The sequence below is a fragment of the Furipterus horrens genome, unplaced genomic scaffold (genome assembly GCF_987537825.1).
Source record: "Furipterus horrens unplaced genomic scaffold, mFurHor1.1.pri manual_scaffold_6, whole genome shotgun sequence".
Classification (NCBI taxonomy): Eukaryota; Metazoa; Chordata; class Mammalia; order Chiroptera; family Furipteridae; genus Furipterus; species Furipterus horrens.
Genome location: NW_028327176.1, coordinates 87812251 through 87840136, shown reverse-complemented (window position 1 = coordinate 87840136; position 27886 = coordinate 87812251). Strand labels below are relative to the sequence as shown.

General features: G+C 39.7%; 1 protein-coding gene across 1 annotated transcript in view; it reads left to right on the top strand.

The window, feature by feature from the left end:
• The first annotated feature begins 4836 nt into the window (after nucleotides 1-4836).
• Nucleotides 4837-27886, top strand: part of NUDT3 (nudix hydrolase 3) — a 111505-nt gene continuing 88455 nt past the window's right edge. The window contains exon 1 of the mRNA XM_090282236.1: nucleotides 4837-5251. Coding sequence (XP_090138362.1) covers nucleotides 5153-5251 — 99 coding nt within the window. The 5' untranslated portion in view covers nucleotides 4837-5152. The remainder of the gene's footprint in view (nucleotides 5252-27886) is intronic.

Genomic DNA, 27886 nt, shown 5'->3' with positions numbered 1-27886 from the left:
GAAGGCAAGGAGGGAAGGGGCTGGGCTGATGTCAAGAGGGCAGAAGCAATAGTTATCAACAGATGGAAAGTAAGAGATAGATCTATGACTTCCATGTTTCTGGCTTAGGTAATTGAAGAGATACCTTACTATTTACTCTGGTCATAAGGAAATAGCCATTTTACATACTGTATTTTCTTATAGAACTTTTAGAGAAGTATTTAACTGGAATAATATGGTAAAAGTACAGGAATCCCCCTTATTCATGGGGTATAAGCTTCAAGATCTCCAGTGGATGCCTGAAACTGTGCATACCAAACACTATATATACTATGTTTTTTCCCATGCAGTACATATATATACCTTTTTAGTTAAAGGTAGCATTTTATGGCTTCTCTTTATCATATCTGAGTTGCCAGTATCACTACAGTAAATCCTTCCTTAAAGTTGTCAATAGGTTCTGTGACTTGAGAGAAAGAGAAGATGGCGGCCTAGGTAAACATGGCTCATCTCACACATCAAAACTACAACTAACTATAGAACCACTGTTATACAGAACTGCCAGAAATCAAACTGAATGGAAGTACTACAACTACAGAATTAAAGAAGAAACTACCTCGAGAGTGGTAGGAGGGATGAAGACACAGAATGAGATGGCCCAAAACCCATGTGTGGCAAATAAAAATCAGGAGGGATATCTTAGGAGTGTGGGGTCCCAGAACTCCCCAGCCCAGGGTTCCAGTGCCAGGAAGATAAGTCCCCACAACTTCTGGGTGTAAAAAACAGTGGGGAGTGAGGTTGTGGAAGACAGAAACTGCTTATGTCAGGTGGCCCTGGACAGAACATAGGTGGTGGCTGATCATGGTCTGCAACTCCTGGAAAGCTCGAGGGCCTGCACATCCACTGGACAGCTACAGACCATTTCAGAGGACCACCACCCAACACCTCCATGAGCAACACTCAAGGAGTGGACTCAATGGGCACCAGAGCCCAACTGAAGTAAATTCTGCTTTGTGGAGTGGGCTCCTGCATAGCTGATTCTCTATAATGGTTGGAGGTTGGTGGTCAGAAGTCACAGCCACTCCTTGCAGTTGATTAGCCTGTGTAAATGCTTCCCATTGACCTGCCAACAGCAATCAAGTTTCAACTACAAGAGAAGGGTGTACACAGGCCACATGGTGGGTGTACCTGGAGTACCCAGTTTGGGTGATAGGGGATCCTACAGGACACCTACTACATTAGGTCACTCCACAAAGCCAGAGAGTCATAGCAGCTCTGCCTCATACACAAGAAAGAAAGGAAGGAAGGAAGGAAGGAAGGAAGGAAGGAAGGAAGGAAGGAAGGAAGGAAGGAAAGAAGGAAAGAAACAAACAAGCAAACAAACAAACAAACAAACAACGAACCTACAGGGAGGCTTCCAAAACGAGGAGACAAAGAAACATGGCCCAAATCAAAGAATAAGATAAAACTCCAGAAAAAGAACTGAACAAAATGGAGACAATCAATCTACTAGATGTAATTCAAAACGCTGGTTATAAGGATGCTCAATGAACTTAGGGGAAGAGCAGATGAACTCAGAGAGAAGTTCAAGAGCATAAAATGGAAGCAGTCAGAAATGTAAGATACAATAATTGAAATAAAAAACAATTTACAGGGAATCAGCAGTAGAATACATGAAGCCAAGAATCAAAACAGTGATTTGGAATATAAGTAAGCAAAAAACAATCAAAACAGCAAGAAGGAAAAAGAATTCCCCCCCCGCCCCCAAATGAGGCTAGTGTAAGAAGCCTCTGAGGCAACTTCAATCGTACCAATTTTTGTATCATGGGGGTGCCAGAAGGAGAAGAGAAAGAGCAAGAAATTAAAAACCTATCTGAAAAAATAATGACAGAATTTTTCCCTAACTTGGTGAAGGAAAAGATATGCAAGTCTTGGAAGTGCAGAGTCCCACACAAGATGAACCCAAAGAGGCCCACGTAAGACATGTCATGATTAAAATACCAAAAATTAAGATAAAAAGAGAATCTTAAAAGCAGCAAGAGAAAAGCAGTTAGTTACTGACAGAGGAGGTCCCATAAGACTGTCAGCTAATTTCTCAAAAGAAACTTTGCAGGCTAGAAGGGATTGGTGAGAAATATTCAAAGTGATGAAAAGCACAGACCTACAACCAAGATTACTCTATCCACCAAAGCTATCATTTAGAATCAAAAGGAAGATCAAAAGCTTCCCAGACAAGGTAAAGCTAAAGGAATTCATCATCACTGAGTCATTATTACATGAAATGTTAAAAGGGCTTATTTAAGAAAAAGAAAAAGAGCCAAACTATGAACATTAAAATGACAACAAACCTACAACTATCAACAACTGAATCTAAAAAACAAAAACAAAAACTAAGCAAATAACTAGAACAGGAACAGAATCATAGATATGAGGATCGTTTGGAGGGTTATCAGCTAGGAGGGGGAAGGAGGAGAAAGGGGAAAAACAGTGCAGGGATCAAGAAGCATAATTGGTAGGTACAAAATAGACAGGGGGATGTTAAGAATAGTATAGGAGGCTGGTGTATCTCTCCACACCATGCCCCTCTCCTTTCCTGGAGAGTGAATAAAAATTTTACTTTTTAAAAAATAAAAATAAAAAAATAGTATAGGAAAGGGTGAAGCCAAAGAACTTCCATGCACAACCCATGGATGTCAACTAAGTGGGTGAATTGCTGTAGGGAAGTGCGTACTAGGCAGAGAGGAGCTAAGGGGGAAAAGATTGGGACAACTGTAAAAGCATAATCAATAAAAAGTATACTTAAAAAAAGACCTCCATTCATCTATTCAATCAACATTTACTGAGCGCTTACTTTGGACAAGGCCTTGTGCTGGGATATAAAGATACGAAGGTAAATGACACAACACTGCCCTCAGGGACTTTACAATCTAACTTATCATCTTTGCCCTTGTGTACTGAAACCTGCAATACCGTTTGCATTTCTGCTCTGAACCTCAACAAAGTGGTAGATAGTACAGTGTAGCTGTCTAGCTGCTGGTGTGTGATCGTAGTATTACAGCTTTTCTGCAAAGGCTGTGGCAACTGGTGGCAAGAGTCTTAAATATGTTCCTACCCGCCTGGATCTGCCCCTGAGAATTTATCTTGAGGTACGACCTGAGATATGGACAGGATTTATGTACAGGGATGTTCATTGCTTTTCTAAAGAAACAGAGGGTATGACCTAACCTTCTAACAATGGGAAAGGGCAAAATAATTGATGGTATATCCCTATGATGGACTATTAGGTGGCTATTAGAAATGGTGATTTAAAATAACAGCATGTGGGAAAGACCAGAAAAAATGTAGGACACAGATTTCTACAGAAGGTGCTCAAAGATATCCATAATTTAGTATTTTAGGCCCTCTGTATTTTTCAGATTTTTAAAATTCTTTTATTTTGGGGGGGACCCCCGCTTTGTAACAATTCTCCCCTCTCAGACTTAAGACTCTTTATAATCTTATAAAGGACAATGGGTGAACGTCTTATGCTCCTCTAGCTGCTTCAAGCTGGACATGATCGTTGTCCTACCTACCCCTGGGTCCAGAAATCCCTAATAAGAGTGAGGGGTGTGTATTTTTTACATTTTTGACAATGTGCATTTTATAGTATTTCTACAATCAGAATTTTTGTGGGATTTTTTCCCTTCAGAGGAAAAAAAATAAAAATTACGTTTTAGAGACATGATGGCAGAGGAAAAGCTAAAAAGACAACCAAAATGACCAAGATTTGGGGAACTGTTATGAGGACTGACCAAAATTAACTGAAATTCCACGTTATGCGGCAAGAGTTGTGTTAAATGTCAATAGTATTAGTTGCAATATACTGAGTGCTTACTATGTACCAGGCACCAAGTAAATTTATTATCTGTATTTTACAGAGGAAAGTAAATGATATAATTCAGATTCCAACCTAGGCTTGTTTGGTTTCAAATCCGGATCTTTTCTGACCATGCAAAATACAAGCAAATTCAAAAAGAGTAATAAGCAACTCACAGACAAATCCTACACTGGATTTTCAACATGTTTAGGGCATCGGAGGTCTGGGTTGCTGATAGCATGCACAGATTTTAACTCCAGCTCGAGAGTGTCTGACTGTATATCTTTCCCTGGAGAATGTTTGACATCCACAATATACTCCATTCATTGCCAGAAACGATGATGCCTTATGATTTGCATTATGTGTGCACATACACACACGTATCTTCCTTTCCGGCCTTCCTATTTACCTTGAAAGGAAGCATTTGCTTCATTGCACACATAAAGGATCCCAGAATAAACATTTGTTCTACGTGCCCCAGCCCATAATACTTCCAGAGCTTCTGGATGTCAGTGAAACGTGCCCGCCCTCCCAACATACCCCTACAGCCACCGCCGTTTTCGGTTAAGTACCTAATCCCAGGCATCTCGGGATGCACTCTGGTTGCGTTTAATTTCATCCCACTCCCCAACACCCTCAGACTTTGCCCCTCAACCCCTCCCAGACGGACCGGCAGGGTCAAGGCCCTGGCGGCCTGACCTTGGGTGACCTTTGGCCTCAGACTCGGGGCGTGAACTCTCTTCGCAGAGCCACAAGTCTAAACAGCCAAGGCTCCACCCGTGCTGTGCCTTGGCTGGGCGGCCCTGCTCCAGCATGCTTCTTTCCCCAGGCTCTCTCAGCAGGCAGCCCACCAACCTCACCCCTACGCTCCTGGTGTACAGACCGCCTCCAGTGGCGCGCCCTACTCATTCCAGACGCTCGTTTACACCGCGCGGACTGGGAGGGCGCGATTCTCGAACACAGCCCGCGCTCCGAGCGCGTGGTCATCTAGGAGGCCGGCGTGGCCTTACGCCGCTGACGCAGCGCGCCCAAGATGGCGGCGCGGTTGTCGTCGGGGGTGGTGACAGCGCAAGGGGTGGCGGCCGTGGTGGCAGCAGGGACAGCAGCCGTGAAGGCGGTGGCGGAGCGGGGCCTGGGACAGGGGGAATGAGGAGACCGCGGCGGGCTAGCGGCGGAGACGTGTAGCGAAGAAGCGATTCCTCTCTGCTTCTCTTGGCCGAGCCGGGGACGCGCGCAGGAGCACGCGCGGCCGTCCGGAGCGGGCTCCCCACTCTCTACTCCAGCGACCCGCATCGCACCCCCACCCGGGCCCGGAAGATGATGAAGCTTAAGTCGAACCAGACTCGCACCTATGACGGCGACGGCTACAAGAAGCGGGCCGCGTGCCTGTGCTTCCGCAGCGAGAGCGAGGAAGAGGTGAGGCGCCGGGCCGGGGGTCTCCTGGGTCGGCCGCCGCCTGGGGCCGAGGCGCGGGGGCGCGGCCGTCGGGGTACTGTATGCCTGGGCTCCGGGCAGAACTGTTCAGGTCGGCCCAAATGAAGTTACAACGGAATTTTCCTGAGGCGAAGAAGAGGGAGGAAGCAAAAGGATGGTGGGTGGAGGGGAAGTGGGTCTGAGCATGGCCACTCGGCAAGGGCCGGGCGGAGGGGTCGCCAACCTGCGGACGGGGCACTTCAGAGCCGGCCGCCTGTCATCGGGGAGAGGGGCCGCGGGGAGAAGGCAGTGCCTGAGGAAGAGTGGTTCTCGGTCCAGGCCTCCCGCTTGGGATCTAGGAAGGGCAGTTCCGCACTTGTCAGTCCAGCACATGTGTACAGTGGCCGCCGTGCACATGGCGCAGTCCGCCCCTTTGTGGCAGAGAAATAGTCCATTTCATTGGCAGGTTTGGGGTTTGCCGAGGGATTTATGTGTGTCTGTTAGACCTGGGCGGGGGCGGGGTGGTGGGGTTTAGTAAGATTTAGGGCGTTGTGCAAAAGCCAAAGCCAGTTTATTTTATATGCGCTGGGTAGTCCTTTTAGTATATAACCTGAGAACAAGGATATTTGATAAGATAATCTTTGAGGATTGAAAAATTTTCATTTTAATTTGGAAGGCCAAAAGTGGTATTTAAGATCTTTGCACTGACATTCCTCAATTTCTATGTCAAGGCCCATGGGGTTAAATTTGCTAGCAAAATAGAAATGTTTCGAGTCAGTTTCTTTTTTTGCATAGAGTACTTGGAAAAAGAAAAGAATCTCAGCCTCTCAAAGCTGTTTCTGTGGTGATAAAGGGAATTCAGAGAAAGAACATGTTTCGCAAATCCACAAAGAATAGCGCTTTAGAAATTTATAAGATGATTATGGGAATGCATTCTTTCCATGTACATGGTAGTGAAATGGCAGGTAAACTGGAAACAATGAAGGACAGTGAAATGGAATATGTTATAGTTTGGCATTCAACAGTGGGCTATGGTGGATACAGTGCACCAGGTTGAAATGAGGGGAAAGCAACTTGACCCGTTAGTTATGAAAAGAAGCTGTGATGAAAGAGACAGATGGATGAATTGGCAGGAGTGTCAATCCAGAGATATTTAGGAGGAAGTGGGAATTTAAATTATAGCCTGAAAAAAATTAATGAAACACTAATTGTGCTGTTGTGAGATCATGAATGTTCCCTTTCAGCAAAACAGAAGGAAATGGATTTGATAATGTATACTCTGTGTCCTAGCATATGTTGTAAAAATCCCCCAAACATGCATTATAATAGGTGTACTAAGCGGGGCCATGCTGTAAATTATGTACTGTTTTGGAATACATACTTGAGTAAGTAGAATTATTGCTGGTATTTACTGCTCCAGAGGCTTTGTTCTCTTCATTATCATATCATATGGGATCACAGGGTATTAACTGGATGGAGAACTAATTAGCATAATAACATGTCTCACTACAGTACTATGGTTAAGTCTGTGAGCACCCCAATTATAAGTAAAAGTATATAATTTAGTTGTATGAATGGCATAAGACTTTGTTTAAAAAAATACTGGAAATTGAGAATATGTGAGCATTTTTAAAATTCTTTAATTTTTAAAAAATTTATTGATTTGAGAGAGAGAGAGAGAGAAAGGGTAGAGAGAAACATCAATCTATTGTTCCACTTGTTTATGCATTCATTGGTTGATTCTTGTATATGCCCTGGTCAGAGATTGAACCTACAACCTTGGTGTATCCAGATAATCCAGGGCGACATGTGAGCATTTTGGATAAATTGGAAACCCTTTATTGATCATAAGCAAACTAAAGAAGATTTCATTTTCCATTTTTCTGTTAAAGGTTTATTATTTACTTAATATTATTTACTTAACATTAGTAGCAGTAATGTTAATAGATTTGACTGATCATCGGGTTTCCTCTACTGAATTTAAAAAAAATCCTCTTTGTTGTTGTTCTACTGAATTTCTTTTTGAACATTGGTTAATGAGCAGAAGATTCATGCAAATCTTTAATTACAGATTCATTGGATATTACAGCTAACACCTAGGAAAAACAAGAGAATTAATAAAATAGGCACATTTTAGACTTGTTCATTTCAATTAAGTAAATGTGTATTAAGAGCCTACTATGGGTACAGCCCTCTAATGTGGGATAAACATCCCTCCCTGCCCCTGAAAGATGAGTAGTTTTCGATGAGATCCCTTAATTGGGAGAGATTTTGGACAGGAAATAATCTCCAGGGTGCTGCTCAGTTCTCAGATTATATAATTGTGTTGGATGGGAAATATTTGTTAGTTCCAGGAGAACTTTTATGTTCTCAATAGAAGCGTTAGAAACTGGAAGTATTAGCTGCCACATTGTGGGAATGTGAAATTCCAATTCAATAGGACATTCAACCCATTTTCATTTTTTAATGGGCACTAATGACTTTAATCAAGATAGAATAGTTTAGTCCTGGCCAGGTAGCTTAGTTGGTTAGAGCATCTTGCTGATATGCCAAGGTTGCAGGGCACATACAGGGGTCAGCCAATGAATGCATGAATAGGTGGAAAAATGAATCAATGTTTCCCTCTCTCTTCCCCCTTTTTCCTCTAAAATCAGTAAATTAAAAATTAACGAATAGTTTACAGAATATTATTAGCATTAATACAGTAGTAATGTGAGTGTAAGTAGGACCCTGATTATAAATTTAATTAACCAGTATCAGGAAACATGCATACAGTGTAACAAAAAAAGAGATGGAAAGCATTAGCAGATAACAGACCATGCATCAAACCTTCTAACATTATGTTTTATCAGCCCTAGAAAATGTATTTATAGGCTAGCTGAAATACTGATCCAGTATTTCAGGATGTGTGAACATATTCAGCAAGTTTACCAACCATTTGTTGAGTGTCATGTTCTGTGATGCAGTTATGAAGGCAACAGACATGCAGGGAGTTTAGAGTCTAGTGGGAGAAATGGAAGAGCACAGAGCCAACAACATGAAAATGAGTTCCCTTTCCTTCAAACTTCTGGATGCTTTTCCTGTTGGTAAATAAGAACTCCATAGCAGGAAAATTTTCCCACTTACAAATTTTACTAATCGTGATTTATATTTTGATAAATTAAAATCTTTAACTTTGGGGTGTTCACGATAACCAGCAGTTATTACAGTACTTTGAGCCTGATGTACAGTGAACATTTTCTTACCCAACCTACCCTTTAACCAACTTGGTACACTGAACACTTGCTGTTACTGTGCGAGTTATGGGTATGATATAGCTCAACCATGTGGCCCCCCAGCCAAGCTGTAATTACAGAGTCAATTGTATTTATTTCTGTATCTATTCATGTTCATGGTACTTGTTGTTATAGTTATCTAGTGTAATTAAATTTGACGTAAGCCAGTGACATTTGAATTTTATTAAAAAGAATGGTTTTATGAGCATTTCAAATACTTTGGAATGATTCGATAATTTCAAATCACTAAAAAACATTACTGCTCAATCATATGGATAAACAAACTGAAAAAGATTGGGGGTCTTAAAAGTCTAGGAGAACTATGCACCTAATCACTTCATGAATGTTTTCAGGTTTTGTTTATTTTTATATATATTGAAAACATAGGTCATCATCATGGGTGTGGTATGTGAAAGAAAGAACTTGCAATTCAGCAGTAGACCCACACTCAAGACAAAATCTTGGACCTACAAACAAAGATTAGCAAATAAATATACATTTATATTTTTTAATCTGCCATATCTTCTTCCAATGAATATTTTATCACAAACAGTATAGAAGACAAACTTCTTCAGTAAGATTTTATGGCACTGGATTGGGTAATATGACATCTTTGTCATATTATTCAACTTTGGCCCTCCTAAAGCACTTGTAGTGAAATTTTTTTCCTCTTCTCCCACTTCTTTCCAATTTTGGAACCTCTGCGATGACAGGAGTGAGAGACACTGGGTAGGCTTTTGTCTGTACTCTGTACCCTCCACAGAGTGGAATGGGTGAGTCTTAACAGGCATTTTATAGACAGTTGAAATATCTAGCAGAGTGAAATACTCACTTAGAAAGGTCAATCATATGGATAAATAGATGACACATCACAGTGCCAGGGAAAGTTAAAATTGGTCCTAAAGGGACTCTTTATACTCCAAGGAGGGAAAATGAGTACTGATATGATCATCTCAGTTAGATTTCCCTATGCATTAAAACTTTTTAGAAAGAAAGGACAAACGTATCCTTAAAGGTGTTAGGTTTGTTATTCTTTGCAGAGCCCTCCATCTCTTGGCAAGGAGTCACTGCTTCTCACTTTCACAGATCTTTGAGCTCACTAGGTTGGATGGGAAGATGATTGACATTGAAGATCCTCAGTGGGCAGAGACTCTAGTGGCCTGTTTGTCAGTAAAAATGCCACAGAGGAGCAGTGGGAGGGACGTCACTGCAGGCCTCCAGGCTCTGGAGATGGGAGTAAGACACACAGGTGGCCATTCGGAGGTAGTAACCATGATGAAGAACTTCTGGCAGATCCCAGGCTGGTTGGGTAGTCCTTTTGTAGTATATCTGGGTACATTGATCCAGTCATCTGACTGGACATTTCTGCTCATTTCTTTTTTCTTTTTAAAACATTTATTTATTTTCTTTGCTCCTCATTTCTCTCAATCTTTCCTGGAGGGGGGTGGTGTGTGTGTGTGTGTGTGTGTGTGTGTGTGTGTGTGTGTGTGTGTGTGTGCGCTTTCCCTTGTTCCATTTAATAATACTGGTTGGTCAGTTAAACATTTCTTCCATTACCTCCCGTTCTACCTACTTCCTGAGCTGTGAATCCTGGTCGCATACACTGCAGTCTCCGTTCCTCTTTTCTACACTTTGCCCTAATCTTACTTGCTTTTGAGTGATTCTCATTTCTCAATAAAAATATAGTTTTGTGTATATACTGTGTGTGAAGCAGTCTGTATTTTTCTTCATAGCCTAGTATTAAACAAAAAGGAAGGGTCCTGTTTAAAAATGCATTTGTTTATTCTTTCAGCACACTTTTTTGAGTGTCCTATTATGGACTAGTCTCTGTGTGAGAGCCTGGGAATACACAGATAAATAAGACTGTGGTCCCTCATAAAGCCAACCCCTCTGCCTGTTCTGCACTGTGCCCATCCCCTCTTGCCTGTTCAGTAACCTCACTCCTATAGTTGGCCTGTCTCTCCTGCTTCATCATCTTTTCTTCTCTACACTATCATTCACAGGTAAAAAGGCTGTAAGATTTACTATCTCTAAAAAAAAAATGCTCTCTTGACCCCAGATTCCCTCCAGCTACCATCCCTTTTTTTCTCTTCCTTTCACAGCAAAACTTCTCTGTACTTGGTTTTCTCCACTGTTCCTCTTCCCATTTTCTGTTGAACTCATTCCAGTTAGGGACTCTTTTCTTTGATTCTGCTGAAGCTGCTATTGAAGATAACCTACAAGTTACTAAACCCAGAGGCCAGTTCTCAATCCTTACGTTACCTGATGATTTTTTTGTCTTGAAACACTTTCTTCACCTTGCTTCTAGAGCATCTGTCAAGTTCTCTCCCTTTCTGGTTGCTCCTTAATATTGTTGTTTTCATTTTCCTCCTCATTTTCCTGACTTACTTTCATTGCAGTGCACAAGGGCACAATCTTTGACCCCCTGCCCCCAGCACACACCCATATAGTAGGAGATCTCATCCAATCCCATCTTTAAATACATGTGTATAACGATTACTTTCATATGTCTGTTTTTAGCCCCAACTCCTCTCTCAAAATCAAGACTTGAATATCCTGAAATTTACTTAATACTTCCACCTGGATATCTGAGAGGCATCTCATACTTAAAATACCCAAACTAAATTCTTATTTCTATCCATCAAAGAACAAACAGCAACAAAAGCCTACTTCTCCCACAGTTCTCTCTCTTTCAGTAAGGGAAATCTCCATGCTACCAGTTGCTCAGGTTAGAAACCTTGAAGTCATCCTTGACTTCTTCCTGTCTCATGACTACATTTTATCTGACAGCAAGTCCTGAATAACCTTATCTTTTCAACCTCCACTGTGTTATTCTAGCCTAATCCATTATTCCCTTTGTCCTGGACTATTGCTCTCTCTTCCTAACTGGTCTCCCTGTTTCTGCCTGTACTCCTCTAGTCTTCTCTACCGCACCTGCTACAGTGAGTCTTCAAACACAGAAGACAGATCATGTCACTCTGCTCCAGTGGTGGTCTGTCTCAGTAAACCCAAAGTCTTAACTGTGATCTCTAATGCTCTGGATGACTTGGTCCCCTGCCATGGCTCTGACCTCATCCCTTACCCTTCTCCCTCTTCCTTATCCTATATCCTGCATGGCTCACTCCATCAATTCAGGTCTTTGCTTAATTTTCACCTTATCAGACAGGTCTTTAATGATCAGCCTATGTAAAATAATACCAGTCCATTGTCATTGCATGTCTCTTATGCTTTTTTCCTTGGCAGCACATATCAACACTAGACATATAATTATTTATTGTATGTTTCCTCTAACTAGAATGCAGAATCCATTATGATAGGAATTTTTGTCTGTTTTATTCATTCCAGTATTATCAGTGCTTAGAACATAGTAGATGCTTAGTATTATTTGTGGACTGTGTGAATGAATGAATGAACATAGTCACTGCTTTTAAGAAGCTCACAGTCTTGTGGAAGAACAGAGTAGCCAAAATACACCAAATGCTAGTGTATACCAATAAAGTGTTGATAAATATATTTCAGAGAAGTTTCCCAGCTCTTTCCGTGTTTCCAGTGTCTTAGTAAGAGTGTCTGATGATCTTGAATATCAGCACAACAGGAGTGTATTTATACTTGGTTGTAAATCTTTTCTGAATCTAATTGGATCAAATATGATAGGACATTTTGGATTTCTTTCAGATGTTGAATTTGAAAGTCTGCTATGTTTCAGGATTTGTGTAGGGTAGTTGACAGAATGTACTGATCCCCCACCCTTGTGGTACAGTACCTTAGGGAAAAGGATTTTCGTTTTGCTGATAGTCTAGAACCTTTTCTTAATAAGTAAATAAATACATCAACAAACTACAACAGGCATATAGTGGATACTGTTTTAATGAATCATCCACAGTGATTCATAGCCTACAATATAGGGAGGACCCCCCCCAAAATGGAATTTACTTATAAAAAGTTGTGTATTTATTCTTAATGTTTAAATTTCAGTTACCTTAAAAGTACTCTCCATTTGATGTAATACACCTATCGAGACTTTTTTCCACTGCTCAAAACAGTTTCTGAACTCATCAATTTTGATGTCTTTTAGTGCTTCTGCTGTTTTTTGTTTCACCTCTTCCACATTGGCAAAACATTAACCTTTGAGGATTTTCTTCATCCAGGGAAACAAAAAATGTCACTTGGGATAAGATTGGGTGAATAGGGAAGGTGGGGCACAGGGGCGGTGTCATGACATTTTTGGTCAAAAACTGCTGAACACTCAAAACAGTGTGGGCAGGTGTGCTCATAAATCACCCATCACAAAATAGGCAAAGGCGTCGAAAGGGTCTTAAAAAAAAATTTACTGGCACTGATCACAGCCTCTCACAATAATGCCAGCTGGTACACTGATACAGATGGGTTCTTAGAACACCCACCAAGCGGGAGAAGCCTGTACTACAAGGGGCCCACCCTCTAAAAGATAATTCTGGTTTTTTTGAAGTCCCCCCTCAATGTTAAGTCTGAATTCTAGTTACTATTAGACTAGTTAACTTGAAATTTTGGTAAGAGATGGTCAAAAAATTTTTCTGTCATCATTTTGTTCTTTAGGTCAAAGTAAAAAGAAACGATGTAAAGTTTGTAGATGCTAAGTCTTGAAGCATTTGATTTATGGTGGTTAATATATGAAGCAGAACAAAGGAACTACCACAGGCAAAAAAAGATAATGTAAATAAAATAAGGAATTTAATTTGAAAATGAAGTCCTCAAACTTAAAATTTAGTAATAAAACATATATACCTGAAGTCTAACTTTCTTTTTACTTTTTTTTTTTTTCTTTTCTTATCCTCACCCACTAGCCTTTTTTTTCATTGCTTTTAGAGAGAGAGGGAGGAAGAGAGAAACATTGTTGCTTTCCATATGCACTGGACTGGGGATTGTGCATGCCCAGACCAGGGGTTGAACCCCTAACCTAGGCATGTGTCCTGACTGGGAATTGAACCTCCAACCTTTCCGAACCTCCAACCTTTCGGTTACGGGACTGTGCTCCAACTGGTCCACACTGGCTAGGGCTAGGTCAACTTTCTGAGTAAAATTCTCTCAATACCCAATAAAACTTCCTTGAGTCCTGTTTCAGAATTTGTCATGAAGTAACAACATGGAGGCTGCTTCAGAATGTTTACATCTTTTTCCCACCCTTCCTGAAGGCTTTGCTTTCTGAAACCCTTTGAATAGGGCAAAATGTCCGTTCTTATATTTATTCATTTATTTACTTATTTCTTCTGCAAACTTGTATTGAGTGCCTGCTTTCAGGCCATACACTTTTCATACACAGTGGTGAACAAGGCAGAATGGAAGTGCTTATTCTTGTGGAACATTTGATAGTAAATGAGCAAAAATACAAGTGAACTTGATGATTTTAGGCAGCAGTGGGTGCTGGATAGGAAGTGTGTGATATGACTGCGGGTTGTGGGGGGGAGGGGTGTTGACAAATTTTGATTGGGTGATCCCCAAATGGCAAAAGCAATTATAGAGGCCCCAAGTGAGGAATGAGCTTGGCAAGAAGGAAAAACAGGAAGTTGGCCAGTGTAGCTGGACAGTCAGGGAGAGTGGTGGGAGTTGTTAGAGAGGTGGGAGGGAACCAGATCCTGTGGGCCTTGTTACCCTAATAGTTTTCCTAATTGTTCTTTAGTCTGTCCTGACTCTATCTCTTAAAGCAAGCCAGCAAACAAACCAGTAACATTTCATGAAACCACCACCTTTCCTTTTAATGTAAAGGGTAGAAGTGAATAAAATGATGAGAGTTTATTAGAAAAAGCTGTTTAATGTACGGGTAGAGATAAAAGTCCTGTGATCTTTTTCTTTAATTAAAAAAAGATTTTATTTATTTTTAGAGAGAGGGAAAGGGAGGGAGAGGGAGAGAAATATCAATGTGGGAGAGAAATGTGGATTGGCTGCTGCTTGCAACTCCCCCATCCAGGGACCTGGCCCACAACACAGGCATGTGCCCAACCAGGAGCTGAACCAGCCACCTTTCGCTTTGTGGACGGTGCCCAACCAATTGAGCCACACCAGTCAGGGCAGTACTGTGAAAAGACCCAAAGAAAAGTTTTACACTCTTACTAGAGTAATTAGTCAGAGAGACTATTTCGAATAGATAATATATGCACATAGTGCAAAATTCAAAAGGTACAAAGGATCCAAAGTGAAACGTAAATCTCCTAACATGTCTTCCCTAACCACCCAAGTCCTATTCACTCACTAGATTTGCCCTAGCCTCCTCTTGCAGAGATTGTGTGTGTGTGTGTAACAGTCAGGTAGTTCATTTATAAAAGTTAGTACTGCCGTGCATTGCAAGTAAAATATTGGGGACTTTTTTGTTTAATAGAACAAACGTATGCCAGTTTTTCCTAGAAATGTATTTGAACTGGGCCACTTAAGTACCTATGGTTTTTCAACACTTACCTAGTTTTACTGAGGTTTGGTTACCTTAGTCCCAGGGATCCTTCTAGAGTGGAGGATTTCTGGGAATATGGCGGTGTGTGTGTGTGTAGGATCAGTTACTGTGAGGCTGAAAATTTGTTGGTAGTGGGCTGTATGTGTCGGGAGAGTGCTAGTGTATATTAGTTAACTTGCCTTACTGGGCCTTCAAGCTCAGCAGTTGTCTAGGTCAGACTGGTTTTGCTGATTTCTAACAGGTCTCATTGTTTAGATTACTCAGTTGACCTTTTAAGCCAAAGTACCTTCTTTTTCATGGTAATGTATGAGCGTAAACCTTGTAGGAAGCTGTTTACTTTATTCATATGCCTTTGCACCCAGCCGTGGAATGGGGGCAGGTAGAATTCTAAGTGGGATTGTGGCTTTTTATCTCCTCCTGAGGCACACCATGCCTTAAAATAAACTGCTTTTCTGTCTCTTTCTACCAGTCCCACAATGCCAGAACTGGGTATGGGAAAACAACTGAAAAAGATCATCACAGTGCAACCTCCTTATTTACTTTGAAACAGAAAAGAATTACTAGAATGATACACCTATATTCAAATAAGCACCGAAAGTTTTTGCATGAGTATTTTTTTTTCTTTTTTGGCTTTTTAATAATTTAAATTGTGTGCTGCTGCTGCTTTCTTAGGTAATTAAAAATAGACTTTCTGCAAATCTGGTAATGTGTCTGAGGCAGGGTGAGATTGTGCCTTTTGTGTGATTTATCCAAATATCCTTTACAAACTCTTAGACAGTTTGGGATGCTTTTCAACTCATTTTCAAAATGGAAGATTTATAAACTTGAGTGTCATAAAACAAGATCTTATGTTGGTATATTTTGTGAGCACTTCTGAGAGGAGATAAAGAGAATGAGTTTCTACTCCATGTAAAAGTTAATTACAAAATAAAGATTTAAATTTAAAGCAAGAAGAAACCTGTTTATAAGGAGGAGACAAGAGTATTATGAACATAAAACAAAAGAGCCCTTAAATAGACTTTTTTTGTATATAGTTAGTTGCCCTCTTTATTCATAAAACAATAAGGTCCTTTTAAAGAGCTGCTTGGCCTTGACTAGTGTGGCTCAGTAGGTTGGGCATCGTCCCACAAACTGAAAGGTCACTGGTTCGATTCCTGGTCAGGGCACTTGCCTGGGTTGTGGGCCACGTCCTTAGTTGGCGGCAGGCAAGAGGCAACCATTAGTGTTTCTCTCACACACCTATGTCCTTCTCCCTCCCTTTCCCTGTCTCTAAAAATAAATTAAAAAAAATTTTTTTTAAAGAACTGCTTGGAGAATCTTGTGTGAGTTCAGTTTTTCTTATATATTTTTATTATTTTTAAAATAGATTTATGCATATATGTTCTTTGGCTAATCCCTTCACCTTCTTTCATCCTCTCCTCTAACAGCTGTCAGCCTGTTCCATGTGTCCATGCCTCTGTTAATATTTAATGCTGAAAAATTTCAATAAGAAACCTGGTCTTTAGGATTCTCTTGAAAAATCACAAGATCTGACAGCACTGGGCCAACATTCCTATGTAATGACTGGCCAGAGCTGAGTGGTGGCTGCCCTTTGCACTATTCACATCTCCTCAGTTGGCCATAGTCCTTACACTCCCTGTGGAGATTCCAAGGCTCAATGTCAGCTGCTTTTTATTGTGGTGGCTGAGATGTTACTGCCTTTTTAAAGGTAGAGTTAAGAGAAAGGTCAAATGTTTCTTGTACCCTTACAGAGTTCTCTCAAAAGTGGAAAGATGAAAGATAAAAAGGGCAACATGTTTCAAGAAAAATGAGAGAGTACTGTGTCTTTCTGGAAATGAACATATTGTTACCTCTTTATTTTGGAATCATCATGTGTTTATGTCATCGTAGTCTGACTGACTTCACATACTTATGCCCCCCCTACCCAGGCCCCAAAGGGCAGCATTTGAGTTTTGATGTCTTTAGTGGTCAAGGGCTTGGGCCCTAGAGTCAGACTGATCTGAGTGGGGGAGCCCTGGCTCTTACACTCCGTAACCTGGTGATCTTGAGCAAATTTTATCTTTTTGCCTCATTTTCTGACTTGTACAATGGAGACAATAATAGTACCTTCCTATTTCATTGTATTGTTGGAGGATTAAGTGAAATCACTTAATGTATACAACACAGTCCACTGCCTGAAACATGTAAACATTTAATGTCAGCTATGTAATTACCAAGCTAAGAAAAAGGCCATTTCTTTTTTTTTTATTCTTGTTTATTACAGCTTTCCCAGTTTTTCCCCCTTTGCTCTCCTCCTCCCATCCCATACCCCCTGCTCCCACAGTCAATCCCCACACTGTTGTCCATGTCATGGGTCATTCATATGTGTTCTTTAACTAGTCTCTCCCGCTCCTTTCCACCATTCCCTCTCTCCCTTCCCCTTTGAAAGCTGTCAGTCTGTTCCATGTTTCTATGTCTCTGGTTCTGTTTTGCTCATTATTTTGTTCATTAGATTCCTCTTATAGGTGAGACCATATGGTATTTGTCTTTCACCAACTAGCGTATTTAACTTAGCATAATATCTCCAGTTTCATCCATGCTGTTGCAAAAGTTAGGAGTTCCTTCTTTCTCCTGCATAGTACTCCACTGTGTAAATGTATCACAGTTTTTTGATCTACTCATCCACTGACGGTCACTTAGGCTGTTTCCAACACTTGGCTATTGTAAATAGCGCTGCTATGAACATAGGGGCGCATAAATTTTTTTCAATTGGCGTTTCAGGGTTCTTAGGGTATATCCCCAGCAAAGGAATTATTAGGTCAAAAGATAGTTCCATTTTTAATTTTTTTGAGGAGATTCCATACTGGTTTCCACAGTGGCTGCACCAGTCTGCATTCCCACCAAGAGTGCACTAGGGTTCCCTTTTCTCTACATCCACGCCAGCACTTGTTGTCTGTTGATTTGTTGATGATGGACATTCTGACTGGTGTGAGGTGATATCTCATTGTGGTTTTAATTTGCATCTCTCTGATGGCTAGTGATGTTGAGCATTTTTTTTCATATGTCTATTGGCCATTTGTATGTCCTTTGCCCATATTTTAATTGGATTGTTTGTCCTCCTTGTCCGAGGTATCATTGACAAATATATTCTCCCATACAGTTGGTTCCTTTTTCATTTTGATGTTTGATCAGTTTTTCATTTAGCCATGTAGGAGATTTTTAATTTGATGTAGTTCCATTTGTTTATTTTTTTCCTTTATTTCCTTCCCTTGCCCTAAGAGATAGATTGGCAGTAATATTGCAGAAAAAGGCAATTCCTGGCTTCTTTGCAGTTGAGCTTGCTCTAAGAAGAGGTTATGGGAATTTCTGAGCCCCAGTGGTTTCTGTTTGTTAGTGCTTCTTGAGCTGTAGGCACTGTGCTCTGTTCAATGACAGTCTAGAAGTGGAGAAAGATGACTAAGCCAGCAGTTGGAATATGGTGTGATACTTAAAGTAGAAGATCTTAAAATAGAGTAGTTTAATACTTCTTTGGTTTCATCTTTTATGACATTTCAGTGTTAGGAGAGATACCAGACAGGGCAGAGTACTGGTGATGGTGGGCCCTGTTCACAGCAGCATAGCACTGTAAGTGGTCCACTATCTTTCCTTCTCCTCCCTCAGATCATCATAATTTCTGGCGCACCTATCACTGAGGAAGCAGATTACCAAGGCTGACAGGAGAAAGGGAAGAGAAGCCTTTTTCTGTATAAAGAAAGCTCTGTCCTCTGTTTGCCTCCCACTCTGCCCCTCGATCTGTGCCGGAAGAAGAGATATTAAAAGGGTATAACCCAAACCAATGTCTGGAAGAGGGGTAAAGACATTTCTTCTCATCCTCAAGGATTTGAAAACAAGAAAGCCAACAGAGAACCCTATCGATTTTGAACCTTGGAGCTGCCACGGGGAATGGGAAAATTCTTCAAAATTTAATGTACTTTTAATTTCATGATAGTAATATTATGTACTATTAAAAAATAATACTTTATTGCATGCCAAAGAAATTATTTTTAAATTTTCTTTTCTCTTTAATTGATTTTAGAGAGGAAGGAGTAAGACAGAGAGAGAGAGAAACATCGGTCTGTTGTTCCACTCATTTATGACGTAGTTGGTTGACTCTTTTATGTGCCCTGACTGGGGGCAGAACCTGCAACCTTGGTGCATTGGGATGATGCTCATAACCAACTGAATTACCCAGCCAGGACTCTACAAAATTACTTTAAATGCATAAAAGAAAACCAATTTTTTTAACAACTTGTATTTTATTATTTAAAATAATCCCCGTGGGTTGCTTTTATAATAAAACTTTTTTTAAAAACTGGAAATACAGTGCTGTGGGAGAAAGAAGAGGGGAGATGGATTTTGCTTGGGTTTGATAAGGTGTGTGACTGGGAAGGACTTGGCAGAGGATTTGATGAAGAGACTTGGGGAAGGGTATGCTGTGGTCAGACTGGCAGAAGAGGCCAAGGGCTGTTGAGGCAATAGCATACACAGTGGAGTCTCTGGAGAAGAGTTTGGTTGACTAAGGTGCAGAGATTTTTATTTGTATTTGTATTGAATTTTTCTGGCAGAGCATTAGAGAGCATAGAATATCTAAGAGTTGTTCTGTGAATAACTTTGGACGTGTGTGTATCTTTGGGAAGAGAGATAAGTGTTTATTATTTCTAGGGTGTCTGGCCATCTCCTTCTTCTGAGAGCAATCTTCTCTCCTTTTGGGTGAAAGCCCCTCTTGGAGAGAAGGAAGGGCTCACCCTCTACCCCAGAAACTGAATGGGCCAGTGTGGTAGCTCCGTTCTCTGGTGTGCCCTTGTGGTTGCAGGTCTCAAGTTCCCCTAGATGGCTGGGTTAAGGGCGAGAAAATGCCATACTGGGTAGGAGCTCTTTCCTGACCAGATTAGACCCAGGCTATGGTTTTTGCTACCAGCCCTAGAGTGCCCATGGCCCTTGGGACCCTCCACTGCAGTTTTCTGAGCCTTTCATACTTCTTCCAGTACATTTCTTTTGGCTTCAGAAAACCTGACTTGGTGTCTGTTGCTTGCAACCCAAGAACCCTCTTTAATATACACCCAGGGTAGTTTAATAGGTAACCTCCTCACTAATCCACTGCACCAGAAGGAATGTATATGTGTTGAGATTGATTGATTGATTTTTTTTGTGTGTGTGGGGGGGAGCTTTTTCTGTTTATGGAACAGACTTAAACACTTTTTTCTTTTTGTGTGTGTGGTAATTTTTTTTTCATGCTACAGTTTGTAAAATTGATTTTAAATGGCCAAGAAAAAACCAGTCAAATTGGAGCAAAGGTAACTAACACTGGCTTGAACTCTGATTGATCTTTTCAAAGTTTGTTTGTTTATTTATTTATTTGTTTGTTTGTTTATTTTAGAGAGTAGGGAGGGAGGGAGAGAAACATGGATGTGAGAGCGAGATATTGATCTGTTGCCTCTCACTTGCATCCTGACTGGGGAATGAACCCACACGCCAGGTATGTGCTCTGTCTGGGAATTAAACTGGCCACCTTTTGCTTTGCGGGACTATGCCCAACCGAACCACGTTGGTCAGGGCTGATTAATCTTTTCATGAAATGTTTACCAGCATCGTCAAACCCTCTCCACCCTTAATGCTTATAGTGTCTCTTTTTAGAATTGCTCTAAAGAATATTTGTGAATGTGTAAATTTTTAATATTTTAAACCTTATGAGTGTCAAGAACCAAATACAGAATGAATTTTTAAATGCAAGTTTATGAAAACTGTAGGATACTTCTTAAAATGCACATCTTGTCATCTCCAAGTTCTATTCTGAACTTACTGAGCCTTTACTTTATACAAAGAACTATTCTAAGTGATGATTTTTAAAACTGGACATGTTCCCTTCTTTCCAGGAAAAATGCTTTTCTAAAATGCTGAGTTAAATTTCCTTCAGCCATTTTCATATATTTGGACAAGTGGCTACTGTGTGTCTTGTGTGGTGTCATACAGAAAAATTGAAGAAGCAGGACTTAGGGTACGTGGAACAATTAGAAAGATGTAGAGAAGCTGTGCTCTGGAGGTACTTCATGTTGGAGGCAGAATACTGAAGTACTCAATTTTGTGCTTTAATAAATGGATAGGATTTAGATAGGAAGAAGGGAAAAGGGGTCTTTTGGGAGAAGGGGACCCAGCATGATTGAGGGTGGGAATAAGCTTGTTCTATGTCAGAGCTTGAGCACATGAACCTGGATTGGGACTAGTGGTGTGGAAGGCAACAAATGCGGGTGGGGAGGACTTGAGGGTATAGAACCTTGATTTCAGAGGATGAGGAGTTTGGGTTTGCTACCATGTTTATTCATCAAAGGGTTGTTGTGCAAACATTTGTTTGAGAGTGGAAAGCAGGATAAATTTGATGGGCTTTTCACCAGAAGGAATGGTTGGGAGAATGCTGTTCTATTCTGGGATTGAGAGCCATGGCAACAGGGAAATGGAGTGAAGGAGTAAATTAAGAGGTGTTACAGTCAACGTGGACAGATTGGGCAGCAGATGGTGTGAAAAGATGAAGGGGGTTGCACTGCAGTTAAAGACAACTTCTAAATTTTGATCCTGGGAGACAGCAAGAATGGAAGTTTAGAAGCAAGGCTGGTTTTGAAGAGAAGATGAGACTTTGTTGTCGTGTCAAATTTGAATAAATGATGATAGTTGGAGATGCAGGACTAGATGTGGAGTGAGAAGTCAAACTATATATAGGTGGACAGTTGAATGTCAGGAACCTAGATGGGGATACTGGAAAGTCAGCATGAGAGAAAATACAAAAAGAGAAAAGCTGAGGGCAGGGCCTGAACTTAGGGTTCTGTAATGGTCAGAAAGGTGGTGTCACACAAGCTGAGGGAGAAGGACGTCAGAAAGAAATGGTGGGTGATGGTGCCTGACATAGCATAGTCACATATGATGATGATGGGATGGAGCAGGATGGCTCTAGAAAACAGTTCCAGGACAGTGGTAAGATGGACTCATGAATTCAGGTTGATTAGGACAGACCTTAGGAAAGAAATGCATTTTCTTCTGAGATTGGAGGGTACATAAAAGAAAAAAACTGAGAGCTTCAATTATATAGATAGGAATTTGAGAAAATCCTTCCAGATGGCCCCATCCTTCTGAGGAGAAGTTAAGTTTATTTACTGGAAGTGGTCTGGAGATGGGAGTTTGAGAGGCTAGAAAATGTCAGTCAGAGTTGCTGTGATATGGTTGGGATTGAAATAATAATTTTGTAAGGTTGTAGGTTGAATGGTGTGTATCCTTACAAACAATTTTGGACCTACTATGTATAGAGCACCACAGAGGATTAATTGAGCAGGAGAGACAGTTTTAGAACTTGGGAATTTATAATCTAGTAGGCTCAAAAGAGAGGATAGAATTTATAGTGTTTTAAATTTTATTTATTTCCTTTTTGTATATAGAACTAGAGAGAAGACAGTAATCTCTAAGTTCTATCTTGAGTCCTTACTTTATAAAAAGAACTATTCTAGGTACAGTGTGATTTTTTAAAACTATGGGCATGTTCTCTGCTCTCCAGGAAGAATGCTTTTCTAAAATGAGTTAAATTTCCTTTAGCCATTTTAGTACAAGTGAACAAGTGGCTACTATGTGTCTTGTGTTGGGTCATACAGAAAAATTGAAGAGGCAGGTTGGGGACTGATTCAAGAGCATCATATAAGGTCAGAGGAATGGGAGATTGGCTGAGTCAGGTGTTTTTTTGTTTTTTGTTTTTTTTCCATCTATAAATGGGAATTAATAGAACCTAATTCATGAAGTTGCTATGACTTGAATGAGAAAATGTAGATAAGGTGCCTCTCAGGTACATGTTGAGCACTCAGGAACTGTTAGCCATCACAGTGGTCAGCAAATAATTATGATATATATATGTTGTAAAAGAACCCTGTTCAGAATGCTTTAGGAATGGGGCAGTGACTAATGCTGAATTGGGAAGTTGGAGATAGTGAGTAAGGAGTAGATGTGAGTGTGGAAGGGTGAGTAGAAGTTTGCTGCCACTACATTAGTATAGATTGTATAGGCATTAAGCAAATCAGATCCCAATGATAACAGCCTAACACAGCTGGACAGAGATGGATTTCAGCGTGGCATGTGATCCAAAAATATAGGAACTAGGAAAGAAAGGATTTAATGCAGTAAATGGAACTGTGTGAGTTTGCTTTGAAAGGCCTTTATGGAAGGAGGTAAGACCTCACCTGTAAAGGCCTTAGACATGACCTATCCAGCTACCTCAGTCAGAGAAAGGAACTGAAACCAAAGGGGTGTTCACATTTGTCTACTGTGATATTCCTGGTAAGATATTATGTGTATAAAGGCAGAAAGAACATGAGTGTCTTCTGACAGATCCACAAAAGGAGTTAAACAAGTGGAATGGAAGAAACTTGAATAAAAATATATTTCTGACTCCCAGCATCAACATTAAAACAAAGCAGATGGAATGAAAGGCCATGATAAAATTATAGAAGACTAATCTAGACCGACTTCAGCAGCATCTGTTGCTCTGTTGTCACCGTTAGCTGAGGCTGATCACACATCTTGGAGCCAGCACATGTGTGTTGTGGGAAGAAGGTGAATTTATCAGAAACATGAATATATTTGGCAAATTTTGAATGCCAAAATCAAATATTCTTGAAGGCAATTTTATTAGTCTTTTTTCCATTATAAAGGTATTTCACACTGACTAGAGAAAATTTGGAAAATACCCCTCTTTTGAGCCCTCTAGATTTTAAGTTAATATTGAGTTCTGATTGTCTCCCCTGTTCATTGTTTATCCTCCAGGGTGCTCTGTACATAACGGCACACAATTGTTGTGAGGATAAATACCATTCATCCTCCAAATAATTTCCTTAAAAACATATGGCTCAATAAAATATAGTTTAAAAAAAACATATGGAAACAATTATTTTTGTTAGTCATTATGGTTTTTAGTTTTTATAATGTGATTTTATATACAACATTATGTTTTTTAACGTACACATATAATAAACATTTTTTCCTAATCTGAATTTGGCATACATATTTTTAATGGCTACATGCCCATTGAGTGGATGAAAGGATTTATTTGCTGTTGTAAATTACATTGTTAAATCACTAAAGAAGACAGTATTGGCAACCACAGTAATTATTGGTTTTCTTTCTCCAGCCTAACACAGTACACATTTTTAAAAATATGACAACAAACTGTCTTAAAGAATTACCACCTCCATTTACCAACATCTTTCCCCAATGCTTATTAGTAAGAAGCAAGTGTGAGATTCAGTGGTATTTTATATTTTTTACAGCTCTCTTTAATGTATGGATTAATTGAAGATAGATGGGTTTTCATGGCTGCTTCTACATTGTGTCTTGCAATTTTTTGTTTTGAAATATCAAGAAAATTGAGCTGCAAACAGATACATAGTGAATTATTTTGTAGAATGTTCCCTAATTTGAGTCTAATGTTTTCTTTTGATTAGATTGAGGTCATACATTTTTGGCAATAATATGCAAGTGATGTGCCCTTGTCAGTGACACATGAAGTCAACATGGCATTACTGATAACGTTTACCTTGATGGCTTGGTTAGGGTGTTGTCTGTCTGGTTTCTCTACTGGTAGCGTAGTTATAAAATTTTTTTTTCTTGTGATGAGAACGTTTTAAGATTTATTAACAACTTTCAAATGAACAGTACAGTATTGTTGAACTATAGTCATCATGCTGTACATTACATCCCCAGATCTTATAACTGGAAGTTTGTACCTTTTGACTGTGTTTACCCCCCCACCCTCTCACCCCTTCTTTTGGCAACCACCGATCTGTGTTTCTTTTTTTTTAAGATTTCATTTATTTTTAGAGTGAGGGGAAGGGAGGGATAAAGAGAGGGAGGGGAACATCAATGTGTGGTTGCCTCTCACCTGCCCTTGAGAACCTGGCCCACAACCCAGGCATGTGCCCCAACTGGGAATTGAACCGGCAAGACTTTCGTTTGCAGGCTGGGGCTCAGTCTACTGAGACACACCATCCAGGGCTGTTCTGCATTTCTATGAGTTCTCTCTCTCTCTCTCTCTCTTTTTAGATTCCACATATAAATGAGATCATACAGTGTTTGTCTTATTTCACATAGATGGACCTCATAGTCCATCCATGTTGTTGTAAACAGTAGGGTTTCCTTGTTTTTATATTCTGAATAATATTTCATTGTGAGTGCGTATATACACACACCACATCTTCTTTATCCATTCATCAGTCAGTGGACATTTGGACATTTAGGTTGTGTTCATGTCTCAGTTATTGTATATAATGCTGCAATGAACATGAGTGTGCAGATATCTCTTTCAGATAGTGATTTTGTTTCTTTTGGATATGTAGCCATAAATGGAATTGCTGGATCATATAGTAGTTCTGTTTTTAATTTTTAATTTTTTTCATACTGTTTTCCAGAGTGGCTGCACCAACTTGCATTCCCACCAGCACTGCCCAGGGCTTCCTTTTTCTCCACATCCAACACTTGTTATCTCTTGCCTTTTTAAGGACAGCCATTCTAATAGATCTGAGCTGATATCTCATTGGGTTTTGACTTGCATTTCCCTGATGATCAGTGATGTTGAGTACCTTTTCATGTACCTGTTGGCCATTTGTATGTTTATTTAGATCCTCTTCCCATATTTTAATTGGACTACTTGTTATTGAGTTGTATGAGTTACACATTTTGAATATTACCCTAATCAGATAAATGATTTGCAAATATTTTCTCCCATTTAGTAAATTGCCTTTTCATTTTGTTGATGGTTTCCTGTGCTGTGCAGAAGCTTTTTAGTTTGATGTAGTTCCACTTGTTTATTTCTGTTTTTGTTTTTAGTGTTGAATCTAAAAAATCATTGCCAAAGATTGATGTCAAGGAGCTTACCTTCTATATTTTTGTCTAGGAGCTTTATGGTTTCAGGTCTTAGGTTCAAGTCCTTATTTCGAGTTGATTTTGTGTATGGTGTAAGATACAGGTCCAGTTTTATTCTTTTGCATGTAGCTGCCCACTTTTTCCAACACTAGATATTGAAGAGATTGTCTTTTCCCCATTGTATATTCTTGACTCCTTTGTGATAAATTAATTGACCATAAGTGCATGAGTTAATTTGGGGCTGTGTTCTTTCCATTGATTTGTGTCTGTTTTGATTCCAACACCATTATGTTCTGATTACTGTAACTTTGTAATATATTTTGAATTCAGGAAGCGTGATGCCGCCATCTTTGTTCTTCTTTCTCAAGATTGCTTTGGCTGTTCAGGGTCTTTTGTGGTTCTGTACAAATTTTAGGATTATTTTTTTCTATTTCTGTGGAAAATGTCATTGAAATTTTTGATAGAGATTGTAGTGAGTGTGTAGATTGTTTTGGTAGTATGGACACTTTAACAATATTCTTCCAGTCCATGAGCATGGAATACCTTTCCATTTATATTTGTCTTTAGTTTTTTTCATCAATGTCTTAACAGTTTTTAGTATACAGATCTTTTACCTCCTTAGTTAAATTTATTCCTGGGTATTTTTACATTTTTTATGCCATTGTAAATGGGATTATTTTCTTAATTTTTCTTTCTGATAGTTCATTGTTAGTGTAGAGAAATTAATTTATTTTTGCATATTGACTTTGTATCCTGAAACTTGACTGAACTGGTTTATTTTTTGGTGGAGTCTTCAGGTTTTTTATAGATTAACCATGTTATTGAAAAATAAGTTTTTTAAAAAATCAATAAATAAAATACAACATCAGAACCATTTTTCCATGTTGCTACAGTCTTCATAATGAACATTTTTGTGGTTGTATAGTAAATCATTTTCCTAATGAACAGTTTCCTGTATTTGGTTGCCCAAATCAAATTGTTAATGTTTTGAGCTAATAGTGTTTTGTTACTATTAAATTATTTCCTTAGGGGGTAAAAATCACTGTGTCATCTGCAAATATTGACAGTTTACTTTTTCTTTCTGATTTCATTGCCTTTTATTTCTTTTTCTTGCCTAATTGCCTAATTGACTTTCAGTATTATTTTGAATAACAGTGATGAGAGTGGACATCTTTGTCTTATTTCTGATCTTGAAAACCTTTCAGTTTTTCACCTTTGAGTATGATGTTAGCTTTGGTCTTGTCATATATGGCCTTTATTATGTTGAAGTACATTCTCTACCCACTTGTTGAGAGTTTTTAATCATGATGATGTAGGATTTTTGTCAGATGCTTTTTCTGCATTTATTGAAATGATATGATATTTAATCATTTTAGTCACGTGGTGTATCATTCATTGATTTGCAGATGTACTGTCCTTGCAGGACTGGAATAAATCCCACCTGATCATTGTGCATAACACACTCAATTTTTAAAAATTTTTAACTTATTTTTTATTTACTTTAGAGAGGAAGGGAGGGAAGGGAAGGAGAGAAACATCAGTGCGTGGTTACCTCTCACGTGTGCCCAGCTGGGGACCTGGCCTGCAACCCAGGCATGTGCCCTGACTGGGAATTGAACCAGCAGCCCTTTGGTTTGCAGGCCGGGCATTCAATCCACTGAGCCACACCAGCCAGGGCTCAATTTAAAAAAATAAAATCTTTTTATTATATATTTTTTCCATTACCATTTAGTCCCCTTATACTCCTCTCCACCTCACAGTCACCACACTGTTGTCCATGAGTCCTTTTTCCTTTTTGCTCTATCCCTCCATCCCCTCCTCACCCCCTTAGCTGTCACCCTGCTATCTATGAGTCTTTCCCCATTTTCCTTGTTAGTTCAGTTTGTTCATTAGCTTCCACATATGAGTGAAATCATATGGTATTTGCCTTCTCTGACTGGCTTATTTCACTTAGCATAATGTTCTCCAGGTCTGTCCATACCATTGCAAAGGGTAAAATTTTCTTCTTTTTTATGGCTGAGTAGTATTCCATTAAGT